Below are 23,772 nucleotides of genomic sequence, written 5' to 3'. Positions count from 1 at the left end.
TGATTCTCCTGCCTCAGCCTCCTGAGTAGCTAGGATTACAGGCATGCACCACCAAGCCTGGCTAATTTTTGTATTTTTAGTAAAGATGGAGTCTCACCATGTTGGCCAGGCTGGTCTCAAACTCCTGACCTCAAAAGATCCGCCCACCTCGGCCTCCCAAAGTGCTGGGATTACAGGCCTGAGCCATCACGCCCAACCCACTATTGTTTTGTGTGTGTGTTTTTTGGGTTTGTGTGTGTGTGTGTGTGGTTTTTTATTTTGTTTTGTTTTGTTTTTTGTGGGGAGGGGGACGGAGTTTCACTCTTGTCGCCCAGGCTGGCACTCAGAAGTGCAATCTCTGCTCACTGCAACCTCCGCTTCCCGGGTTCAGATGATTCTCCTAACTCAGCCTCCCGAGTAGCTGGGATTACGGCGCCCACCATTACACTCGGCTAATTTTTTGTATTTTTAGTAGAGACGGGGTTTCGCCACGTTGGCCAGGCTGGTCTCGAACTCCTGACCTTAGGTGATCCACCTGCCTTGGCCTCCCAAAGTGCTGAGATTACAGGCGTGAGCCACCGCGCCTGGCCCCACCATTCTATTTTTAAAGTGCAGGGCATTCACACAATTTTCCCCTGAGATCTACCTGTTAGGTAGAGGTAAGATGTCATCTATGCCCTAGGTAAAATACTTACATTAAGTTCATAAGCTGATACAGAAATGCCCGTAGCAGCACCTGACCCTGCCAGGCCAATGAAATGTCCACTTCCAACATTGCTGGCAAACAAGGATGCACCCACCTGTGGGGAGATGGACGGGTCAGATCTTGGAGACAAAGTCAAGGGTACCTGCTCCCCACCCCCAATTCTTTCCATGCTCCAAAGGGACAGAGAAGAGAAGTGGAGGAAGGCGGGGCCACCCCTAGCCTATCTGGCATTTTTGTTTACATTAGAATGAGATTCTTCTTCCCCAAGACTCTTACTTGGTCAGAGCCCACCTGTCAGAAATTGGTAGAATAAGTATTCAGGACTACAGGGCCTAAAATGCAGATTGCACCCTCTAGGTTTGTGCAGTGCACAGCTTCAACTATATGCAGTATCCCTGCGGGGGTCGGGGGTCGGGAAAGAAGGTGACAGGTAATGTAGAAAGTGATTCATGATGAGAATCAGGAAGCCTGTGTTACTCCCCCAGATCTGCTTCTTACTTATCAAAGTAGACAGTCTTCTTGGTATAGCACTAAATGGCTAGTGCTGTGCTTGATGATGCCAATCCCTGGTCTCCCTGGTCTCAATTGATTGGGCTGGACAGGCCTGGGTACCTGGCCCAAGCTGAGCAAATTATATTCTCTTTCCTGGGAATTTGGAACGGGGACACCGTCTCTGCGGGTCCCTTGGACTGGAGATGTTGAACCAGGGAGGTGTGTGTGCGCTGGGGGTGAGGGAGTGGTGTGGAGGCATGTTTCACCCTGTGCTGCTCATCACTGCCAGTTCAGAGACAGGGGAGAATGGAGACCTGCACAGAAAGGCAGGTCCAGCCGGGCGCTCTGGCTCACGTTTGTAATCCCAGCACTTTGGGAGGCTGAGGCAGGTGGATCACTTGAGGCCAGGAGTTTCAGACCAGCCTGGCCAACATGGTGAAACCCCGTCTCCACTAAAAATACAAAAGTTAGCTGAGCGTGGTGGCACATGCCTATAATCCCAGCTACTCAGGAGGCTGAGGCAGGAGAATCGCTCGAGCCCGGGAGGTGGAGGTTGCAACGAGCCGAGATTGCGCCACTGCACTCCAGCCTGGACGACGGAGACTCGGTCTCAAAAAAAAAAAAGGCAGATCCAGTGAGGAGGGGAAAGGAGGGAACGAGAAGAAAAAGAGGAGGAGGAGGAAGGAAAGGAGGAGGAGAAGGGTGAAGGAAGAGAAGAGAGGAGAGAGAATTGTGAAAGAGCCATTTTACCTCCTTATTGACTTTCCTGTCTCTGCTTCTTATCAAATTCTATTTCATGGATTTCATGTTTATCCTTCTGTCAGTATCACATTCTTTTGATTACTGTAGCTTTGTAGTAAGTTTTCAAGTTGAGAAGTGTGAGTCTCTTTTTTTTTTTTTTTTGAGACGGAGTCTTGCTGTCTCCCAGGCTGGAGTGCAGTGGCGTGATCTCAGCTCACTGCAAGCTCCATCCCCCAGGTTCATGCCATTCTCCTGCCTCAGCCTCCCGAGTAGCTGGGACTACAGGCGCCCGCCACCATGCCCGGCTAATTTTTTTTTTTTTTTTTTTGTATTTTTAGTGGAGACGGGGTTTCACCGTGTTCGCCAGGATGGTCTGGGTCTCCCGACCTCGTGATCTGCCCACCTTGGCCTCCCAAAGTGCTGGGATTACAGGCATGAGCCACCACACCCGGCCTCTAATTTTTTTTTTTTTTGGAAGAATCTGTAAAGGATTTGTGTTAATTTTTCTAGAAATGTTTGGAAGAGTTTATCGTTGAAGCCATCTTGATCCTTGGTGCTTGGTCTTTTTCTTTGTGAGAAGTTTTGTGATTACTAATTCACTGTCTTTACTTTTTTTTTTTTTTTTGAAATGGAGTCTCGCTTTGTCACCCAGGCTGGAATGCAATGGTGCCATCTCAGCTCACTGCAAACTCTGCTTCCTGGGTTCAAGTGATTCTCCTATCTCAGTCTCCTGAGTAGCCGGGATTACAAGCACATGCCACCACAACCAGCTAATGTTTTGTATTTTAGTAGAAATGGGGTTTCACCGTGTTGCCCAGGGTGGTCTCAAACTCCTGAGTTCAGGTGATTCGCCCTCTTCAGCCTCCCAAAGTGCTAGGATTATAGGGGTGAGCCACCGTGCTTGGCCTGTCTTTACTTTTTATAGATATAATTCAGGTTTTCTATTTCTACTTGAGTCAGTTTTGGTACTCTGTGTCTAGGAATTTGTTCATTTCATGTAGGTTGTTTAATTTTTTGCATATAATTGCTCACAGCATTTCCTTATAACTATATTTAATTTCCATAATGTTGATGGAAATTCCCCCTTCTTCATTTCTAATTTTATTAATTTGCATCTTCTGTCTTGCTCTTCTTAATCTAGGTAGAAATTGGTCAATTTTGTTGATGTTTTCAAAGAACAAACTTTTGATTTTTGTGATTTCCTCTAATAGTTTTCTATTCTACATTTTGTTTACCTCCACTCTAATCTTTGTTATTTTCTTCTGTCTGCTTGCTTTGGGTTTAATTTGCCCCTCTTTTTTAGTTTCTTAATGTAAAAGATGAGGTAATTGGTTTGACATCTTTCTTCCTTTTTAATATGGGCATTGTGGTGTAAGTTTTCTTCTAAGCACTGCTTTAGCTGGATCCCATAAGTTTTAGTATGCTGTTTTCATTTTCAGTAATCTCAAAGTATTTTCTAATTTGTCTTGTGATTTCTTCTTTGGCCCATCGGTTATTTAGAAGTGTGTTGTTTAATTGATATGTATTTGGGAATTTTCCAAAGTTATTTATTTATAATTTCATTCCACTGTGGATAGACAACACACTTTGTATTATTTCAGTCATTTTAAATTTCTTGAGATTTATTTATGGCTTAACAGACAGTCTATTCTGGAGAATGTTCCATGTGCACTTAAGATGAATAGGTATTTTGCTGTTGTTGGATGAATTATTTTATATATGTCTGTTAGGTCAGTTGGTTTATAGTGTTGTTCATGTCTTCTATTTTCTTGTTGATCTTATTTTGTTTTTCCATACATTATTGAAAATGAGATATTAAAGTCACCAATTATTAGTGTTTGAATTGTCTACTTCTCCCTTCATTCTGTCAGTTTTTGCTTCATATATATTGGGAGTCTGTTGTTAGGTGCAATTATGTTTATAATTGTTATGTCTCCTTGAGGGATTGACCCTTTTATCATTATGTAATTTTCTTTTTTGTCTCTAGTAACAATGTTTATCTTAAAGTCTATTTTGTCTGGTATTAGTATAGCCACTCCTGCTTTTTTCTGGTTACTGTTTGTATGGTATATATTTTTCCATCTTTTTACTTTCAACATATTTGAAATATATTGTGTTTGGTTAAACAGGCTTTTTCCATCCTTTTACTTTTACTTTCATTCATTTGTATCTTTTTTTTTTTTTTTTTTTTTAGACAGGATCTCACTGTTGCCCAGGCTGCTGTGCAGTGATGTGATCTTGGCTCACTGCTACCTCCACCTCCCGGGCTCAAGTGATCCTCCCACCTCAGCTTCCCTGAGTAGCTGGGACTACAGGCACATGTGCATTTTTGGTAGAGGTGGAGTTTCACCATGTTACCCAGGTTGGTCTTGAACTCCTGAGTTCAAGTGATCCACTCATCTTGGCCTCCCAAAGTGCTGGGATTACAGGTTTGAGTCACCATGCCCAGCCCTATTTGTATCTTTGATCTAAGTATATCTCTTGTAGACAACATACAGTTGGATCACATTAAAAAAACAAATCCATTCTCTGCCTTTTGATTGGAGTGTTTAATCCATTTAAATTAATGTAATACTGGTAAAGTAGAATTTACATATGCCATATTGCCATGCAATTAATATATGTCTAGTGTCCTTCTTATTCTTCTATTCCTCCATTGCCTTTTGTGCTAGATATTATCTAGTATGCCATTTAAATTCCTTTATTAAATCAATAGTTTCTGTTACTATTTTCTAAAATTACTTTCTTAGTGATTGCTCTGAGGATTATAATTAACATCTTATAAAAATCAATTTTGGATTATTAGCAACTTACCTTTTATGCTATTTATGCAACTGTTTTTTAAATTAGAGAGAAGAAAAAGAGAGTTACAATCAAAAACCAATTTATACTGTATGTTATATTTACTTACATAGTTACCTTCACCGGTGCTCTTTATTTTTTTCATGTAGACTCAAGTTACTCTCTGATGTCTTTATTTCAGCCTGAAGGATTACCTTTAGAATTTCTTATAGGGTAGGTCTTCTACCAGTGAATTTTCTCATTAAAAGAAAAAAGTCTAGGAATGTATACATTTCCCCCTTTTTCAAAGGATAGTTTTGCTCTATATAAGTTTTGGTTGGTAGCCTTTTTCTTTTAGTACTTTGAGCTTCCATGGTTTCTGATGAAAAACCAGCTGATAATCTTATTGAAGACTTTTCTTTTTTTGAGATGGAGTCTCACTCTGTCACCCAGGCTGGAGTGCAGTGGCTCAGTCTCAGCTCACTGCAACCTCTGCCTCCCAGGTTCAAGCAATTCTCCTGCCTCAGCCTCCTGAGTAGCTGGGATTACAGGCATGAACCACTACGCCCGGCTAATTTTTTGTAAGTAGAGACGGGGTTTCACCAGGTTGGCCAGGCTGGTTTCAAACTCCTGACCTCAAGTGATCGGCCTGCTTTGGCCTCCCAAAGTGCTGGGATTACAGGCGTGAGCCACTGTGCCCAGCCGAAGACTTCCTGTATGTAATGGATTGCTCCTCTCTTGCTGCTTTCAAGAATCTTTGACTTTTGACAGTTTGATTTTGATGTATTTAGATTTGAGTCTCTTTGAATTTCTTCTACTGCAGTTTATTATATTTCTTGGATGTGTAGATTAATATTGTTAATAAAATTTAGTCTATTTTAAACCACTATTTCTTTTATTATTCTTTCTGCCCCTTTCTCTCTCTCTCCTCCCCTCTGGAACTTCAATTATGTGTATGTTAATTATGCTTAATCATGTCCCACAGATCTCTGAGAGTCTGTTTCTCTTCATTTTTTTTCTGTTCCTCAGACTTCATAATCTCAATTAATCTATCTTCAATTTCACAGATACATTTTTTTTGCCTGCTCAAATCTGTTGTTGAACCCCTCTAGTGAGTATGTTATTTCACTTATTGTTACTTTCCAACTCCATAATTTCTACTTAAAAAAAATCTATCTCTTTAATGATATATTCTGTTTGGTTAAACATTGTTCTCATACTTTTCTTTAGTCTTCAAGACATGGCTTTTGTGTGTGTTTTTTGGATATAGTTAAAATTGCTGATTTAAGGCCTTTGTTTAGTGAATATAACATCTGGCCTTCTTCAGGGACACTTTCTATTGACTGCTTTTTCTCCCCTGTGTATGGACCATACTTTCTTGGGTTTTTTTTTGCATGCCTTATAATTTTTTGTTAAAGGTGGACATTTAAAATAATGTCACTGGTAACTCTAGAAACCTGATAATTCCTGACTCTTCAGGGTTTATTGTTGTTTCTTCTATTCATTCTTGCTGTTGTTGCTGCTTCTATTGTTTGTTTCATGACTTTCTTAAATTAAGTTTATAAAGTCTGAATTCTTTATCATGTGTGGCCACCAAAATCTATGCTCAGTTTATTAGGTAGCTAATGACTGAACAGACATTTTCTTAAATCCCTGAAACCAATAATTTTCCCAGTCTTTGCAATTCTCCCAGCTTATAACCCTGCCTTAGCCTTCACTTCCTGCTTGTGCAGAGCCTCAAGGTCAGCCAGAGGCAAGAGCTTAGGGCTTTCTCGGGACTTTTCTAAGCATGTGTGTGGCCCTATGCACATGGCCTTCTAGATTCCCAGAAATACGTCTGAGTTTTTCAAAGCACCCTATGTGCATCTCACTTCCCAACATTTCTATTTAAGTTGTTTTACTAGAATATTATTTGCCAAACTGTTATTGCCACAGCTGCAATGTTAAACAATTACCACTGATTGTTTTTCTACAAATGTGTCTAGGGAAAAGGCTATTCACACTGAATGAGTTCTACGTAAGGTCAAATAAAGATGAGCCCAGCAGGTGGGGCTTTCCAGGGAACAGGTGACAAGTAAAACAGTGACCTTTTTTAGAGAATGGAGTTTTGAAAGAGTTCTAATCCCGTTCTGACCTCTTCAGTTGCTTCTAGGCTGGTGGTTTCCCAAGGCTACAACACAGCTAAAGAGAGAGAGATGGAAACAGGGCCAAAGCTCACTGTTTTTTTCTGAGACCCAGCTGTTTTTCTTGAATAAATGCTTCCTGAATTATTGCAGCATGTGGTTAATCCCCAGAGTTCTGAAAAAGTTGATTTTGACAATTTTTTTTTTTTGGCTTCACTTCTCATAGCTTTTATGGAGGAGAGAATTTTTGAAGCTCTTTACTCTGCCTTTCCCAATGACACCGTTGAAATGTGACTTTTCCACATGGCCCATACAGAAACTGCGCTGGCCTGTAATTTACTTTAACCAACAGAATGTGGTAGAAGTGACACTGTATGACTTCCAGGCCAAGACCTTAACAGCCTAGTAGCTTTCATTTTTGCCCTCTTGGAATTCAGCTACCTGGTTAAAACAAAAACAAAAACAACAGCAAGAAAAACCACAAAACCCTGGGCTAGGCCACTGAATGATGAAAGAGAATAGGGAGAAAATGAGGTCCCAGTATTCCAGTGACCCCTGCCAAAGCCCCCCAGATGTGGATGAAGCCATCTTGGACTTCTGCCTAGCCTAGTCACCAACTAAATGCAGCTGCATGAATGAGTCCAGAGGAGAAAAGCACATTTTTAAATTTTATTTTTATGATTCCCTGCTTTTCTATGTAGAGCAAATGGTACTGGTTTTCTATTTAAGGTTGTGATTATACATATATATTTACATATTTATTATATATAATATATATCTATTATATATAATATATAAATCATATATATTATACAACTATATATTACATAAATATATAAATTATATATTATACAACTATATATTACATAAATATATAATTATATATTATACAACTATATATTACATAAATATATAATTATATATTATACAACTATATATTACATAAATATATAATTATATATTATATAACTATATATTACATAAATATATAATTATATATTATATAACTATATATTACATAAATATATAATTATATATTATATAACTATATATTACATAAATATATAATTATATATTATATAACTATATATTACATAAATATATAATTATATATTATATAACTATATATTACATAAATATATAATTATATATTATATAACTATATATTATATAATATATAAATTATGTTATATATTTTATATAATATATATTTATATAAATATATATTTTTAAAACCTAACTCCAGATTTTTCCCTTAGATGAGATGACAAATTGTTTTTTTTGTTGTTGTTGTTTAAATGAATTTGAGCTGGAGCTAAGCCTTCTCTAGTTTAGACAATGACTTCCAAATGACATGAGACCAGAGAGTCCTGAGATATCAAAGGCTGGACAGAATCCCAGCACTTGAAGATTCTTTAAGAAGTGACTTTAATTGAACCAAAGACCACTTACTGGCCACCACACCATGTCCCCTCCAGCCAGGAAGTAGCCTTTCACTGTGTCTCTTTTGGTCTTCACTGTGGACTAAAAAAAAAAGAGAGGTGGGTGAGGGAAGACGTTAGCAATCAGAGGCATCTCAAAATGGCCTAGGCCAGGCAGGGATTGCAAACTGGGAGTCCTGAGGGCCAGATTCGGATATCAAATATATTTTGTTTCTCCCAGAGTTTTGGATAAAATTTTAATTTTCTGTCTTTAGAGGAAACATAAACTCTTCAGGTCAACAAAGTTCCTACCACTTGTTGCTACAAACATTTATTTTATGATAACCTACTTGGTCTCCCTAGACATTTGAGTCTTAGGCTCATGGCTTGTCTATGATGTTTTATAACTGATACCATTTATTGAGTGTTTACTATGTGCCAGATGCTGTGCCAAGCACTTTTTATGCATTACCTCATTTAATCCTTACCAACCCCTATAAGGTTTGTGTCGTTAGGCCAATCTGATAAAGGAAGAAACTGAGGCTCATGTCTCAGTCTGCTTTGCACTACTATAACAAAATACCCGAAACTGGGTGATTTTTAAACAACAGAAATTTGTTTCTTACAATTCTGGAGACTTGGAAGTTCAATATCAAGGCACCGAGAGGTTTGGTGTCTGGTGAGAGCCTGTTCCTCGTAGATAGTACCTCCTCTGTGTCTTCACATGCCAGAGGAACAGAAGGGCAAAAAGGGGTAAAACTAGTTCCCTTGAGCTTCTTTAATAAAGTCTGTAATCCCATTCATGAGGGCTCAGTTCTTATGACTTAATCACCCTCGAAACGCCCCATCTGTTAATACTATCACATTGGTGATTAATTTTTTCTTTCTTCTTTTTTCTTTTTTCTTTCTTTCCTTCCTTCCTTTTTCTTTCTCTTTCTTTCTTTCCTTCCTTTTCTTTCTTTTTCTTTCTTCCTGTCCCTTCCCTTCCCTTTCCCTCCCTCCCTTCCTCCCTCCCTTCCTTCCTTTCTTTCTCTTTCTCTTTCTTTCTTTTCTTTTATTTTTCTTTCTTTTCCCCTTCCCTTCCCTTCCTTCCTTTCTTTCCTTTCTCTCTCTTTCTTTTTTGAGACTGGTTCTCACTCTGTCACCCAGGCTGGAGTGCAGTGACATGATCATGGCTCACTGTAACCTTGAACTCCTATGCACAAGCAGTCCTCCTGGCTCGGCCTTCCAAGTATCTGGGACTACAGGCATATGCCACCATGCTCAACTAATTTTTGTGTTTTTTGTAGAGATGGTATCTTACTATGTTGCCAGGCTGGTCTTGAACTGAGCTCAAGCGATCTGCTCACTTCGGCCTCCCAAAGTGCTGGGATTACAGGTGTGAGCCACTGTGCCTGACCTTTTATCTCAAAGTTGTTAATATCCTTAATACAAAAAGAGCTCCTGGAAATTGATAAGAAAAAGAAGAAGAACCTAATAGAAATAAGGCAAAAGATATGAAGCCATAGTTCACATAAAGAAAATATGTGGTGTTTAAACATACGTAATGGGGCCCAACCTCATTCATTGTAAGATAAATGCATATTAACAATACTGGCTGGGTGCGGTGGCTCACGCCTGTAATCCCAGCACTTTGGGAGGCCGAGGCAGGCAGATCACGAGGTCAGGAGATTGAGACCATCCTGGCTAACACGGTGAAACCCCATCTCTACTAAAAATACAAAAAAAATTATCCGGGCATGGTGACGGACGCCTGTAGTCCTAGCTACTAGGAGGCCGAGGCAGGAGAATGGCATGAACCTGGGAGGTGGAGCTTGCAGTGAGCTGAGATTGCACCAGTGCACTCCAGGCTGAGCGACAGCAAGACTCCGTCTCAAAAAAACAAAAACAAAACAAAACAAAAACAAAAAACTTTGAGATATTATTTTTCCTAGTCTGACAAAAATGAGTTTGACAATACACTGTTGGTGAGAATGTGACAAAACAGACTTTCTCATCATTTCTGATGTGTACACCTAAGGAGTGCAATTTGACACAAACTAGTATAATCACAAATGCATATATTCTTTAATATACACATTTCTGCTGCAGGGAATTCTGCTTCAGGGAATTTATCTTATAGCTACACTCCCAAATAGTGTACAGAGTTTATTTATTTATTTATTTATTTATTTTTGAGACGGATTTTCACTCTTGTTGCTCAAGCTGGAGCGCAATGGCACAATCTCGGCTCACCACAACCTCTGCCTCCCAGGTTCAAGTGATTCTCCTGGCTTAGCCTCCTGAGTAGCTGGGATTACAGGCACCCACCACCACGCCTGGCTAATTTTTTTATATATATTTTTTGAGATGGAATCTCGCTCTGTCACCCAGGCTGGAGTGCAGTGGCACGATCTTGGCTCACTGCAAGCTCCGCCTCCCAGATTCATGCCATTCTCCTGCCTCAGCCTCCCAAGTAACTGGGACTACAGGCACCCGCCACCACACCTGGCTAATTTTTTGTATTTTTAGTAGTGACGGGGTTTCACCATGTTGGCCAGGCTCATCTCAAACTCCTGGCCTCAAGTGATCTGCCCACCTCTGCCTCCCAAAGTGCTGGGATTACAGGCGTGAGCCACCGCACCTGGCCTAATTTTTGTATTTTTAGTAAAGATGGGATTTCACCATGTTGGCCAGGCTGGTCTCAAACTCCTGGCCTCAAGTGATCTGCCTGCCTCGGCCTCCCAAAGTGCTGGGATTACGAGCGTGAGCCACTGTGCTGGGCCAGGGTTTGTTTATTATAGTATAGTTTATTATAGTAAGAGACTGGAAACAATCAAAATGACCTTCAGCCTGAGACTAGTTAAATAAACTACAACACAATCATCTAAGGAAATATTATGCAACTTTTAAGAAGATAAGGAATGTCTATGTGCTAATGTGAAAAGATACCTAAAAGATACTGAGAAGTGAAAAATAGAAAGTTAAAAAACAGTATAAGCTACCTTCTGTTTAAGAAAGAGGGAAATATGCATATTAAAATTTGCTTGGATTTGCATAAAGACACTTGAACCACACGCTTATGTACTAACAAGCTAATAATATTGGTCACCTGTGGAGAGAAGGCTAATATTGAGATTTTTCATTGCTTGTCATAAGTGATTTTTATTTTTGAGCCATGTGACTGTATTGCCTTTAAAATTTTTCTTTAAAGTAAAAAAAAATCACAGTTGGGCTGTTTGTAATCCCAGCACTTTGGGAGGCTAAGATGGGAGAATTGCTTGAGCCCAGGAATTTGAGACCAGCCTGGGCAACATACTGAGACCCCATTTCTACAAAAAAAAATTTAAAAATTAACTACCTGGCAGCTGAGGTGAGAAGACCACTTGAGCCCAAGAAGTCGAGGCCGGAGTGAGCTATGATCGCCACCACTGCATTCTAGTACCCTGAGCAACAGAGGGAGATCCCACCTCAAAAAGCAAAACAAACAAAACAAAAACAAAAACAAAACATGAGCTTCGAAGTAAGGGAGACAGGGATTCTAACCCTAACTCTCCTAACTTACAGGATGAAGATCTTAAATTATTTGGGCCTGTGTTTCCTTATCTGTAAAATGGGTATTGTAACAGCATCTTTCTCATAGGGGCCTGTGAAAATTACATGAGAAATGTAAGTGAAAATGCTTAACACAGTGTCTGACAATAGTCCACACCCAATGCATGTTTAAAATTTTTAAGTTCTGATTACTCTATAACCTTGTGTTAGTTTCTTCCTCTCACAGTCAGTATCTTAGCTCCAAAAGGATGAGGTTAACTCCGGACCTCTAAACAGACATTTCCTTCTCTCTTCATCCCCCATCCCCCAGTGGCCTGGCTTACCCATAGTCCAACAGCCAGGACAAAGAGGAAGTACAGAACTAGCACCGCGATGTCCCCAGGCTCCAAGCCCTTCTGGGGAAACGCATCCAGGGGATCTGACTGTGGAGGCTGAAGGCTGCTGGTGCCGCTCTCCATGGTCCTGAACGAGACCTCTGGATCCTGAGGAAGGGCAAATGCCAGTCAAATGCCAGATCCTAGCATCATTCTTCTCACCCTTTCTGTAGCTACCTCCCTAGGCCATCCATGAAAGAGGATCCATGTGGAGGGATGTGTGGTGGAAGACAGATCTTCAGGGAAGACAGATCCATCCATCGATCCGTCCACCCATCCACTCATTCATTCATTCAACACATATTCATAATGAAGTCACATCAAATCTGCAGTCAATTTTGTCACTCACTTGGCAAAATAGAAAGAAGCATAAACAATTGCAATAGTACAGATGATTTCAGCAAGCACGTGTCCCAGAGTGAAAGAAAAATGAGACACCTGAGTCAGTCTCCACTTCTGTGGTACCTCACAGCTGGGTGAGAGTCAAGTCAACAGTTTTGTCCGAGGCTCAGCCAGACACCATAATCTTGTTCCAATGCTACACATACCCATGAAATTTAATATATTTAATAAACACCCATATTGCATCTACTATATCCTGGGCATCATTCTAAGTGTTTACTAACCTGCAAAGTGGGCACTATTGTTATCATCCCCATTTTACAGATGGTGAAGTTGAGACACAGAGACACAGAAAAGTTAAGTAAGTGCCCAAGGTCATAAAGCTGAGATTTGAACTCAATAATCTTGCTCCAGAATCCATGCTTTGAGCCACTAATCTAAGCAGTTTTCTCAGTACCCTGTAAATCCATGGGCAATTTAAGAAATTCTTGTGGTAGACAGAGAAATGGCCCCCAAAGATGCTTACCTCTAATCCCCAGAACCTGTGAATATGTTGTTACATATCAAAGGACAATTAAGTTTGCAGATAAAATTAAGGTTGGTAGTCAAATCACTTAAAATTGGGAGATGCCTAGCTGCAGCTAACCTGAAAATAGGGAGATGCCTGGATTAACTGGGTGGGCCCCATGTAATCACAGTAAAAACAGAATCAGAAGAGATAGCCACAGAGATGACAGCATGAGAAAGATTTCACTCAACGTTGTTAGATTTGAAGATGGGGTAATGGAGCTACAAGCCAAGGAGTGCAGGTGGCTTCTAGGAACTGGAAAAGGCAAATTAATAGATTCTTCCTTAGCACATCCAGAAGGAATTCAGTCCTGCTGACACCTTCATGTTAGCCCAGTAAGACCCATTTAGAACTTCTAACCTCTATAACTGTAAGGTCATAAATTTATGTTGTTTTAGCCACTAAGTTCATGGTAATTTGTTAAAGCAGCAGTCAGAAACTAATAAAATTTCCAAGGGTGATTTTTGACCACAAGTGATCAGGGCATTGACTTATTTCTGTGTTAAGATGCAACTCCACTCTCTGTCGGCCTTTGGGCATTCCGGAATGAAAATACTTGAACCCTGCCCTCTTGCGATGCACAGCCCAGTGATGGGACAAAGCCACCCATGGACAACAACAGCACAACGTGATGTTTCACAGAGGGCAGGTTCATGGGGAGAGATGTTAAGAATTCAGGCTCCAAAGCTGTACAGCTTGGCCGGGCTCAGTGGCTCATGCCTATAATACCAGCACTTTGGGAGGCCGAGGTGAGTGGATCACATGAGGCCAGGGGTTCAAGGCCAACCTGGGCAACATGGCGGGACCCCGTCTCTACTAAAAATACAAAAATTAGCTGGGTGTGGTGGCGCATGCCTGTAGTCCCAGCTACTCAGGAGGCTGAGGCATGAGAATTGCTTGAATCTGGGAGGTGGAGGTTGCAGTGAGCTGAGATTGTACCACTGCACTCCAGCCTGGGCAACAAGAGCAAGACCTTGACTCCACCATTTACACTTAGCTAAGTTTATTTTATTTTATTTTATTATTTTTATTTATTTATTTTTTTTTTTGAGATGGGGGTCTCACTCTGTCTCCCAGGCTGGAGTGCAGTGGCCTGATCTCAGCTCACTACAAGCTCTGCCTCCCCGGTTCACACCATTCACCTGCCTCAGCCTCCTGAGTAGCTGGGACTACAGGCGCCCACCACCACGCTCAGCTAATTTTTTTTTTTTTTTTTTTTTTTTTTTTTGTATTTTTAGTAGAGATGGGATTTCACCGTGTTAGCCAGGATGGTCTCGATCTCCTGACCTCGTGATCCACCCATTTCGGCCTCCCAAAGTGCTGGGATTACAGACGTGAGCCACTGCGCCCGGCCTATTCTATTTTTTAAGAGACAAGGTTTCCCTATGTTCCCCAGGCTGGCCTTGAACTCCAGCCTCAAGAAATCCTCCCACCTTGGCCTCCCAAAGTGCTGGGATTACCAGCCCAGCCAAGGTACATTTTTAAAGTAAGAAAAAACTCCAACACTTTTCATTTTATGTAATCTGAAGGTAGGTTGTGGACTCAGATAGTGATAAATGGGATTTTCGCCCACATGAATGTCTGGCGGGCCCTCTGAAAATCTTTATTGTGTGGGCAATACACATTTCAGGAAGTCTAGAATTTCAGGCCTCCCCCTGCTGAATGCCAGTAGCACTCCCAAATTATTGTGACAACCAAAAATGCTCTCATACATTTTGAAACATCTCTGAAGGCCAGGAACACCTCCAGTGCATACATGTGCTCTGGGTTAAAGGATGTCAGTGAGGAATTTCTAATAAGAAAGTGGTATGATCAGACAGGGGGCAGCCTTGATGAGAAGCAAGAACGCGGGCAGGGAGGTTATTCTGGAGGTAGTGACTCCGGCTTGAGACCATACATAAGCAGGGGTTAGTCCATTCCTGCTATTACAATCAAATACCTTAGACTGTGTAATTTGTAAACAACATAAATTTATTGCTCACAGTTCTGGAGAAAGGCCAAGATCGAGCTGTCAGCAGATTCAGTGTCTGGTGAGGGCCCGTTCCTCATAGGTGGCACTTGCTTGCTATGTCCTCATATGGTAGATGGATGGGTCAAGTTGGCTCTCTCAAGCCTTTTTTGTTTTATTTTTATTTATTTATTTATTTATTTTGAGACAAGGTTTCACTTTGGTGTCCAGACTGGAGTGCAGTGGCACAATCACTTTTTCTCTTTTTTTAAAGAGACAAGAGTTTTGCTCTGTTACTCAGGCTGGAGTACAGTGGCACAATCACAGCTCACTGCAACTTCAACCTCCTAGGCTCAAGAGATATTCCTGCCTCAGCCTCCCAATTAGCTGGCACTATAGATGCACCACCATGCCTGGCTAATTTTTTTGTTTTTTTTTTGTAGAGATGAAGTCTCACTATGTTGCTCAGGGTGGTCTCAAATTCCTGGGCTCAAGCAATTCCCCCAACTCGGCCTCTCAAAGTGCTGGGATTACAAGCATGAGCCACCGCACCTGGCCTCAAGCCTCTTTTATAAACGTGCTAATCCCATCCATGGGGGCAGAGTCCTCATAACCCTAACCCTCTCAAATGCCCTGCCTCTTAATACTATTGCATTAGGGATTTAGGTTTCAATGTAGGAATCTGGGGACAGAGGGACATGCACAATCAGATCATAGCAGAGGGAGTAGATTAGAGAAATAATTTGGAGGCCAGGTGTGGTGGCTCCAGCCTATAATCCTACCACCTTGGGAGGCTGAGGCAGGAGGATCACTTGAGCCCAGGAGCTTGGCTACAGTGAGTTATGATTGCCCCACTGCACTCCAGCCTGGGAGGCAGAGCAAGACCTTGCCACAAACAAACACACACACACACACACACACACACACACACAAAGACTAACCTAACCTAACCTTTCTCTGTGCAAGAAAGTGAGAGAAGGCCTAGAAGTGGAGACTCCCTTTCAGGGTAAGGGTGGAGGCTCTTAAGGGAGGTTCCAAGCAGGAAAAACATTCTGGCAGCTTCAGGAGGGGAGGGGGTGAGGGGACCCTTGTGGGTTGTCTCAAGGGTGAAGCCGCATTAGGTAAGTAATGTTCTCATCAGACTTTACAGGGGAGGAGGCTGGGCACAGTGGCTCATGCCTGTAATTCCAGCACTTTGGGAGGCCAAGGCAGGAGGATCACCTGAGGTCAGGAGTTTGAGACAAGCCTGGGTAACATGGTGAAATCCCATCTCTACTAAAAATGCAATTTTTTTAGGTGGGTGTGGTGGTACGCAACTGTAATCCCAGCTACTCTGGAGGCTAAGGCAGAAAGATCGCTTGAACCCGGGAGGCGGAGGTTGCAGTGAGCTGTGATTGTGCCACTGCACTCCAGCCTGGGGGACAGAGTGAGACTCTGTCTCCGGAAAAAAAAAAAAAAACTTTACTTTACAGGGGGAGTGATGGCTCTGAGAGTTTAAGTCGTGTCCAAAGTCACATGGCTGACAAGTGACAAAGCTGGGACTCGAATTCAGTCTGATTTCAGAGTCTGTGTTTTCCAACACTTCAACCTGCTGCTTCTAAAACAGGATTTGGGGAAAGATGAGGAGTAGAAAAGTGCAGGAAGCAGGTTTAGGTGGAGGTTGATGCTGAATTGGGGAGTGGGGCAGAGGGAGGAGGGAGGAGGGGCGGCGGCTGCCTGGTGAGCCAGTCCTCCCCGTCCCTGCCCGCCCCTTCCAGACCTCTGCCTGCCAGGCACCGAGAGAGCGGTGGGAGAAGCTCCAGCAGATAAACAAGTTATTCATCATCGCCGTGGGGCCCACAGCCGGCGAAACTGGCACCGATTCCAAGCCCTTCCTGAGTCTCCGGGAGGTGGGGCCCAGCCAGGGGCCGCGAGGGACGTGGCTCCATCTTCACGGTGGAGACAGGAACAGCGACCAAAGATGCTGTGGAGCCTCGGCCACAGGATCCCAGGAGGAACCCTCCATGCGCTCCACCCTCTGCAAATTCATGCAGTAGGTATACTGAGAATCGGCCCTAACACTTGGTGAGCACGATTTCTATTTGAGTGCCAGGCATGGAGCACAGCCCTTTGAGGCAAACGTGATTTCACCTCCATTTCACAGGTGGGAATCAGAGGCACAAGAGGGGAAAGTGAGCCTAACTCAGGCATAGCTGTGCCGCTTGCTTCTAGGCCGCAGTCAGTGCCGCGGGTGGGATCCCAACCCAGGTTTGGAGGTGGCCATTCCTGGCTGGTCTTTCTTTCCTCCCGCCCTTCTCTCCTTCATTCTCTCTTTCCCTCCCTCTGGCTCTATTTCTTTCCTGCAAGCATTTATTAGGCACCAGCTGTTTGCCAGGCTCCATGCCAGGCCCTGAGGACTTAGTGGAACATTTATTAGTCACCAGCTGTGTGCCAGGCTCCATGCCAGGCCCTGCAACTCAGTGGAACATTTATTAGTCACCAGCGGTGTGCCAAGCTCTGTGTTAGGTCTTGTGACTCAGTAAAACAAATGTTACTAGGCATCAACTATGTACCAGGCTCTGTACTAGGCCCTGGGGACTCAGTGAAGCAAACATTTATTAGGCACCAACTATGTACCAGGCTCTGTACTAGGCCCTGGGGACTCAGTGAAACAAACATTTATTAGGCACCACCTGGGTGCCAAGCTCTGTGCTAGGCCCTGGGGACTGAGTGCAACAAACATTATTAGGCACCAACTGTGTACCAGGTTCTGTGCTAGACCCTGGGGACTCAGTAGAACAAACATTAGGCATTAGTTGTGTGCCATGCTCTGTGCTAGACCCTGGGGACTAAGTACAACAAACATTTATTAGGCACCGGCTGTGCGCCATGCTCTGTGCTAGACCCTGGGGACTCAATAGAACAAACATTTATTAGGCACCAGCTGTGTGCCATGCTCTGTGCTAGGCCCTGGGAACTCAGTAGAACAAACATTTATTAGGCATCGGCTATGTGCCATGCTCTGTGCTAGGCCCTGGGGACTCAGTGAAATAAACATTTATTAAGCAACAACTGTGTGCCAAGCTCTGTGTTCGGCATGAAGGACAAAACAATGAGAAACGCAGACTTGGCCCCGTCCTCTGGGTTTTCATCTCAGTCCCCTGCACCCTGTGTGTACCTGGGCCCACTCGGTGAAGTGACCCCGGGCACCCTTTGTCCCTTGCATGGTGATGTTTGGCTCCCAGGCTGCCTCAGGAGGGTCTGGTTGGGGTGGTGGGGGTGGCTCCTTCTTCACCTCTTGTGAAGAACCCTCCCTGTGCCCGCGGGGAGGATTCACGGCAGCTTGTGTTATAACAAAGGCTTTGTTGGCAAGGAGAACAGCCTACCCTTGAGGTCGCCTATTGGCCAACGCACAAAAGGAAGCTCAGTGGAGCAGGGACTTCTCTCATCCCTTCCTTTTGGCCACTGACATAATTTGCTATGGTAGATGTGAAAATTTTCCACGCCCCAGGAGATGTGAAAAATTTCCACACCCCAGTGCAAGGAAAAGATCAGAAAAGAGGTTCCCAGGTCACAGGTGTGGGAAGGTGAGCTGTGATTGTATTTGCCGCATTTCATGCCTTAGGCTGGCTTCTGGATGTGCATGATTCTTTATAACTTCTGTGTGTCTGAAACGTTTCATAATGAAAGAAAAAGGAGGGAAATAAACAGAGCACAATTTATAGCATGAAGCCAAAGCACTCAAAGACACAAAATAGTACTATTTTGCCAGAGTGCAGGCGTATTTCCAGATGAATATCAAACACATTAGAGGGGGTGGCAGGAATCGGGGGAGAAACAGAGAGAGTGGGAGAGAGAGAGAGAGAGAGAGAAGCAAGGGAAGTTCCCTGCTCTGAATGAAAATGACAATGACTAATTACAAATTTTAATTATGAGCAACAGACTCTCCAGGAAATAGATATGTCGTGATAAAGCGTAAAGTGTAAATACTTTAGAACTGCACCGCCCTGACTCAGATCCCAGCTCTGCCTCCTGTGAGCTCCTTCATCGTGGGCAAGTTACCTCTCTAAGGCTCAATTTCCCATCTACGAAATGAGGTTAATAATTAGACATACGTCACAGGTTTGTAAAAAGCAGTAGGCATGTTCATTGTATGTGTAATGTGATTAAATACAGAGTACTTGTTCTGTTCCCCGTCCATTTTATAAAACCATTTTTTTTAAAGAGAGCATGACTTGGGAGGCTGAGGCAGGAGGATTGCTTGAGCCCAGGAGTTTTGTTTTGTTTTGTTTTTTTTGAGATGAAGTCTCACTCTGTCCCCCAGACTGTAGTGCAGTGGTGCAATCTTGGCTCACTGCAACCTCTGCCTCCTGGCTTCAAGCGATTCTCCTGCCCCCAAGCGATTCGCCTGCCTCAGCCTCCCAGGTAGCTGGGATTACAGGCGTTTGCAACCACGTCCGGCTATTTTTTTTTTTCTTTTTTTGTATTTTTAGTAGACATGGGGTTTCACCATGTTGGCCAGGCTGGTCTTGAACTCCTGACCTCAGGTGATCCGCCTGCCTTGGCCTCCCAAAGTGCTGGGATTACAGGCGTGAGCCACTGCCCTGGGCCCAAGCCCAGGAGTTTGAGACTGCATTGAGCTATGATTGCACCACTGCATTCCAGCCTGGTGACAGAGTGAGACCCTATCTCTAAAAACAACAAAAATAAAAATAAAAAGAGCATAAACTAGGCCGGGTGCAGTGGCTCATGCCTGTAATCCCAGCACTTTGGGAGGCTGAGGCAGGTGGATTGCTTGAGGTCCAGAGTTCGAGACCAGCCTGGCCAACGTGATGAAACCCTGTCTCCACTAAAAATACAAAAATTAGCAGGGCATGGTGGTGGGCTCCTGTAATCCCAGCTACTTGGGAGGCTGAGGCAGAAGAATCGCTTGAACCTGGGAGGTGGAGGTTGCAGTGAGCTGAAATTGCACCACTGCACTCTAGCCTGGGTGACAGAGCAAGACTCTGTCTTAAAGAAAAAAAAAAATGAATAAACTTTGTGGTTAGGCAAACCTTGGCCACATATGTGCATGAATCATGTTTTGAAGTCACAGCCTCCCTACAAGGACTCTGATTAACTCCATTGTACAGGTGAGGAAAACAAAGCTGAGGCCGGGTCTAAGGCCACACTGCTAGTAAATGACTGAACCAGGGCTCCAACCCAGGTTTAACTCTAGAGCTCCTAACTACCCCGAGACACGTGGACCTTGGTGGGGAAAATTCCAGATGTGATAAGGACTGGCACGGGTCTCATCACCCAGGCTGGAAGCCACTCGCACCCTTTCCTACCACTCCTGGGCTGCAGTGGCGCTGACTGCCTGCTGCACTGCAGCAAGCTGTGCCCTGGCCTGGCCTGGGTCTAGGGAGCCTAGTGAAGGCAGCCCTACAAGAGGGAAAGAGTCAGTCCTGGAAGGCAGAGAAGGGCTGTCTGGGACTAGAACTGCAGGAATAAGGAGCTAAATGACCACCCCTGGCCTCCTCCACCCGCTGATGCCATGGGGTTCATAGAAACAGAGAGATCTCTACAAAAAGGCCAAAAAGACAGATCCTGGCTGGGCTCAATGGCTCATGCCTATAATCCCAGCATTCTGGGGGGTCAAGGCAGGAAGATCGCTTGAGGCCGGGAGTTTGAGCCCAGCTTGGGCAATGTAGTGAGACCCTTTTTTTTTCTCCTCTACAACAAATTTTTTAAAATTAGCTGGGCATGGTGCTGTGTGTCTGTGGGCCTGGCTATTTGGGAGGCTGAGGCAGAAGGATCGTTTAAGCCCAAGAGGTTGAGGATGTAGTGAGCTGTGATTGCACCACTGCACTCCAGACCCTGTCTCAAATAATAGATAATAATAATGATAATAAAATAAAAAATTTTAAAAAGACATCTCAGGATTTGAGGCTGAAGCAGAGGCCAGGATCACCCCTAGTCCATTAGCAAGAGCCACGGCTTCAGGTATCTGGAAATAAATTCTAGGCATGGCAGGGCAGGGCAGCGTTCCCTGAATGGTCCACAGCAGGGTAACAGGGCATATGCCCAGTGAGTGCAGGGGACCCGGCAGAGCGTTGTCCTTCACCTGCCTTTCAGGGATGATCTTGTCTCATTATTCCAGAGAGAATAGACATCACAGAGCACCTTCTGAGCCCAGACCTGTCCATCCAAATGCCAACGTGGCATCTCTCATGGATATATATATATATATATATATATATTTTTTTTTTTTTTTCCCCCAAGGCAGAGTCTCGCTCTGTTACCCAGGCTGGAGTGCAGTGGTGCAATCTCTGCTCACTGCAACCTCTGCCTCCCGGGTTCAAGCGATTCTCCCGCCTCAGCCTCCCGAGTAGCTGGGATTACAGGCATGTGTCACCACGCCTGGCTAATTTTTGTGTTTTTAGTAGAGATGGGGTTTCACCATGTTGCCCAGCTTGTCTTGAACACCTGACCTCAGGTGATCCACCCGCCTCGGCCTCCCAAAGTGCTGGGATTACAGGCGTGAGCCACCGTGCCCGGCTTCTCATTGTTACTTAATAGATGTCTGAAAGTTCACACGTGCGAGTTACAGACCAAGCTTTCCAGCCCAAGCACGTGCTTCTTCCAGTCTTCCCCACCTCACTAAACGACAGCTGCAACCACTCTGCAGCTCCTGCCAGAAACCTGAGTCATCCATAAGGCATTAACTCATTTGTTCACTTATCAAGTGGTCTGTGAGCACCTCTATGTGCCAGACACTACATCTAAGCACCAAGAGTGCCTGGTATGTAAATGTCTCATCGAAGAATTTATAGCATCTCTTTCTCACCTCCCAGAATCTATTCACTCCCAATTCCATTCTCTCTTACTTCCAAAACATAATAAATCCACACATTTTCCCTCATTTTTAGTGCTATCACCCTTGTCTGAGCCACCATCACTTCTGTCTAGGTTAGAGAAAGACCCTCCAGTCTTACCTCCCCGATATCCATTCTTCCTTCCTTTTTATTTTATTATTTTATTTTTGTTTTAATTTACTTAATTTTTAGAGACAGGGTCTTGTTCCCTTGACCAAGCCGCAGTGCAATGGTGCCATCATAGCTCACTGTGGCCTCAAACTCTCGAACATCTGTGCTCAAGGGATCCTCCCACCTCCATCTCCCAAGTAGGTGGGACCACAGGTACATGCCAACATGCCTAGCTAATTTTTTGTTTTTTGAGACACGGTCTCACTCTGTTGCCTGGGCTAAAGTGCAGTGACACAAACACAGCTCCTGCAGCCTCAACCCCATGGGCTCAAATGATCCCTGCACAGTGCTGGGATTACAGGTGTGAGCCACCATGCCCGGCCTCCAGCTAACTTCTTATTTTGTAATTTTTTTGTAGAGACGGGGTCTTGCTATGTTGCCCAGACGGGTCTCAAACTCCAGGCCTCAAGCAATCCTCCCAACTTGGCCTCCCAAAGCACTGAGGTTGCAGGCATGAGCCACCTCACCCAGCCTTGCTTCCTTTTAATCCGCCCCTCACACGGAAGCCAGAGAAATCTTTAAGTATGAGTCAGATCAGATCATTTTCCTGCTCAAAACATCTCCATGCTGCTGAGGTGCTTTGTTGTGCTTCCAACCCCACCACATACTAGCATTCATTTTATTCCTGGAACACGATTTCTGGCCTCAGGGCCTTTGCCATTCTGTTCCCTCTGCCTGGGATGCTCTTCCCTGCACTCTTTGCTGGACAAGCTCCTACTCATCCTTTAGATGTCAGCCTGCTGTATATCCCCAAAGGAGCCCCCTCTTGGCCTCAATATAAATTGGGTCCCCAAGCTTTTTGCTTTCATGGCAAACACAACTTCTCATCACAGTCTAATCAAGTGTAACACTTGATGTGTGTGATTACCCCTTGTCTGCACTGCACAGCAAGCCCCATAAAGAAAGGTCCATGTCTCTGTCACTCTCATTGTGTCCCCAAAACAGGCATGCAATAAATGTTGGTACAACAAATAAATGTGGGATTTTTAGAGCCTTTGCTATAGATCCTTTGCACGCTGTGACCGCCCAAAAAAGGGACAGCATTTTTCCAAGTCCTATCTGCAGGATGCCCAATGGGCTAGGACACTTCTGTCAACTATTGCCCAGAATAATTCAGCAGAACACCATTTGAAAACCACTGATTGGTAGGGTGCAGTGGCTCATGCCTGTAATCCCAGCACTTTGCAAGGCTGAGGCGGGAGAATCGCTTGAGTTCAGGAGATTGAGACCAGCCAAGGCAACACAGGGAGACCCCATTTGTACAAAAAATAAAAATAAAAAAGTTAGCAGGGCATGCTGGTGAGCTATGATAGTACTACATTTCAGCCTGGGCAACACAGAGAGACCCTGTGAAAGAAAAGACAGAAAAGAAACGAGAGAGAGAGAGAACAGAAAACACACAGAGAGAGAGAGAGGAGGCAAAGAAGGAAAGAAGGAAGGAGAAAGGGAAAGAAAGGAATAAGGAAAGAAATAAAAGAAAGAAGGAAAGAAAGAAAGAACAAAGAAAAGAAAGAAAAAGAAAGAAAGAAAGAGAAAAAGAAAGAAAGGAAAGAAAAAGAAAATCACTGATATTGTGGCTGAGCTCATGGCCACAGGAATTGAGTCTCGGCTTGGCCACTCACTATCTGTATTACCTTGAGCAAGTTATTTAATGACCCTTAGACTCTGTCCATGAATTAGGGGGTGCTGTACCTACCTCACAGGGTTTCTGTGTCAGTTAGATGAGATCCAGACGTAAAGTTCTCTGCACGTGTCT

The 23,772-nt window shown here is 43.7% G+C and overlaps 1 protein-coding gene across 14 annotated transcripts in view; it reads right to left on the bottom strand.

The window, feature by feature from the left end:
* Window positions 1-23,772, bottom strand: part of SLC5A11 (solute carrier family 5 member 11) — a 69,029-nt gene that overhangs the window by 43,565 nt on the left and 1,692 nt on the right. For 4 of the 14 annotated variants that reach the window (XM_063598586.1, XM_034950884.3, XM_055100453.2 and 1 more), the window contains exons 3-5: window positions 12,101-12,259; window positions 8,275-8,346; window positions 675-779 (exon numbers count right to left, since the gene is read on the bottom strand). In XM_063598586.1, coding sequence (XP_063454656.1) covers window positions 675-779; window positions 8,275-8,346; window positions 12,101-12,235 — 312 coding nt within the window. In that variant the 5' untranslated portion in view covers window positions 12,236-12,259. Of the gene's footprint in view, window positions 1-674; window positions 780-4,732; window positions 7,539-8,274; window positions 8,347-8,869; window positions 10,752-11,583; window positions 11,693-12,100; window positions 12,260-23,772 lie in introns of those variants that run through there. The other 10 variants (XM_055100454.2, XM_055100455.2, XM_063598584.1 and 7 more) reach the window with 10 other exon arrangements.

This window comes from Pan paniscus, chromosome 18 (genome assembly GCF_029289425.2).
Source record: "Pan paniscus chromosome 18, NHGRI_mPanPan1-v2.0_pri, whole genome shotgun sequence".
NCBI lineage: Eukaryota > Metazoa > Chordata > Mammalia > Primates > Hominidae > Pan > Pan paniscus.
This window is presented reverse-complemented; position numbering and strand designations above follow the sequence as displayed.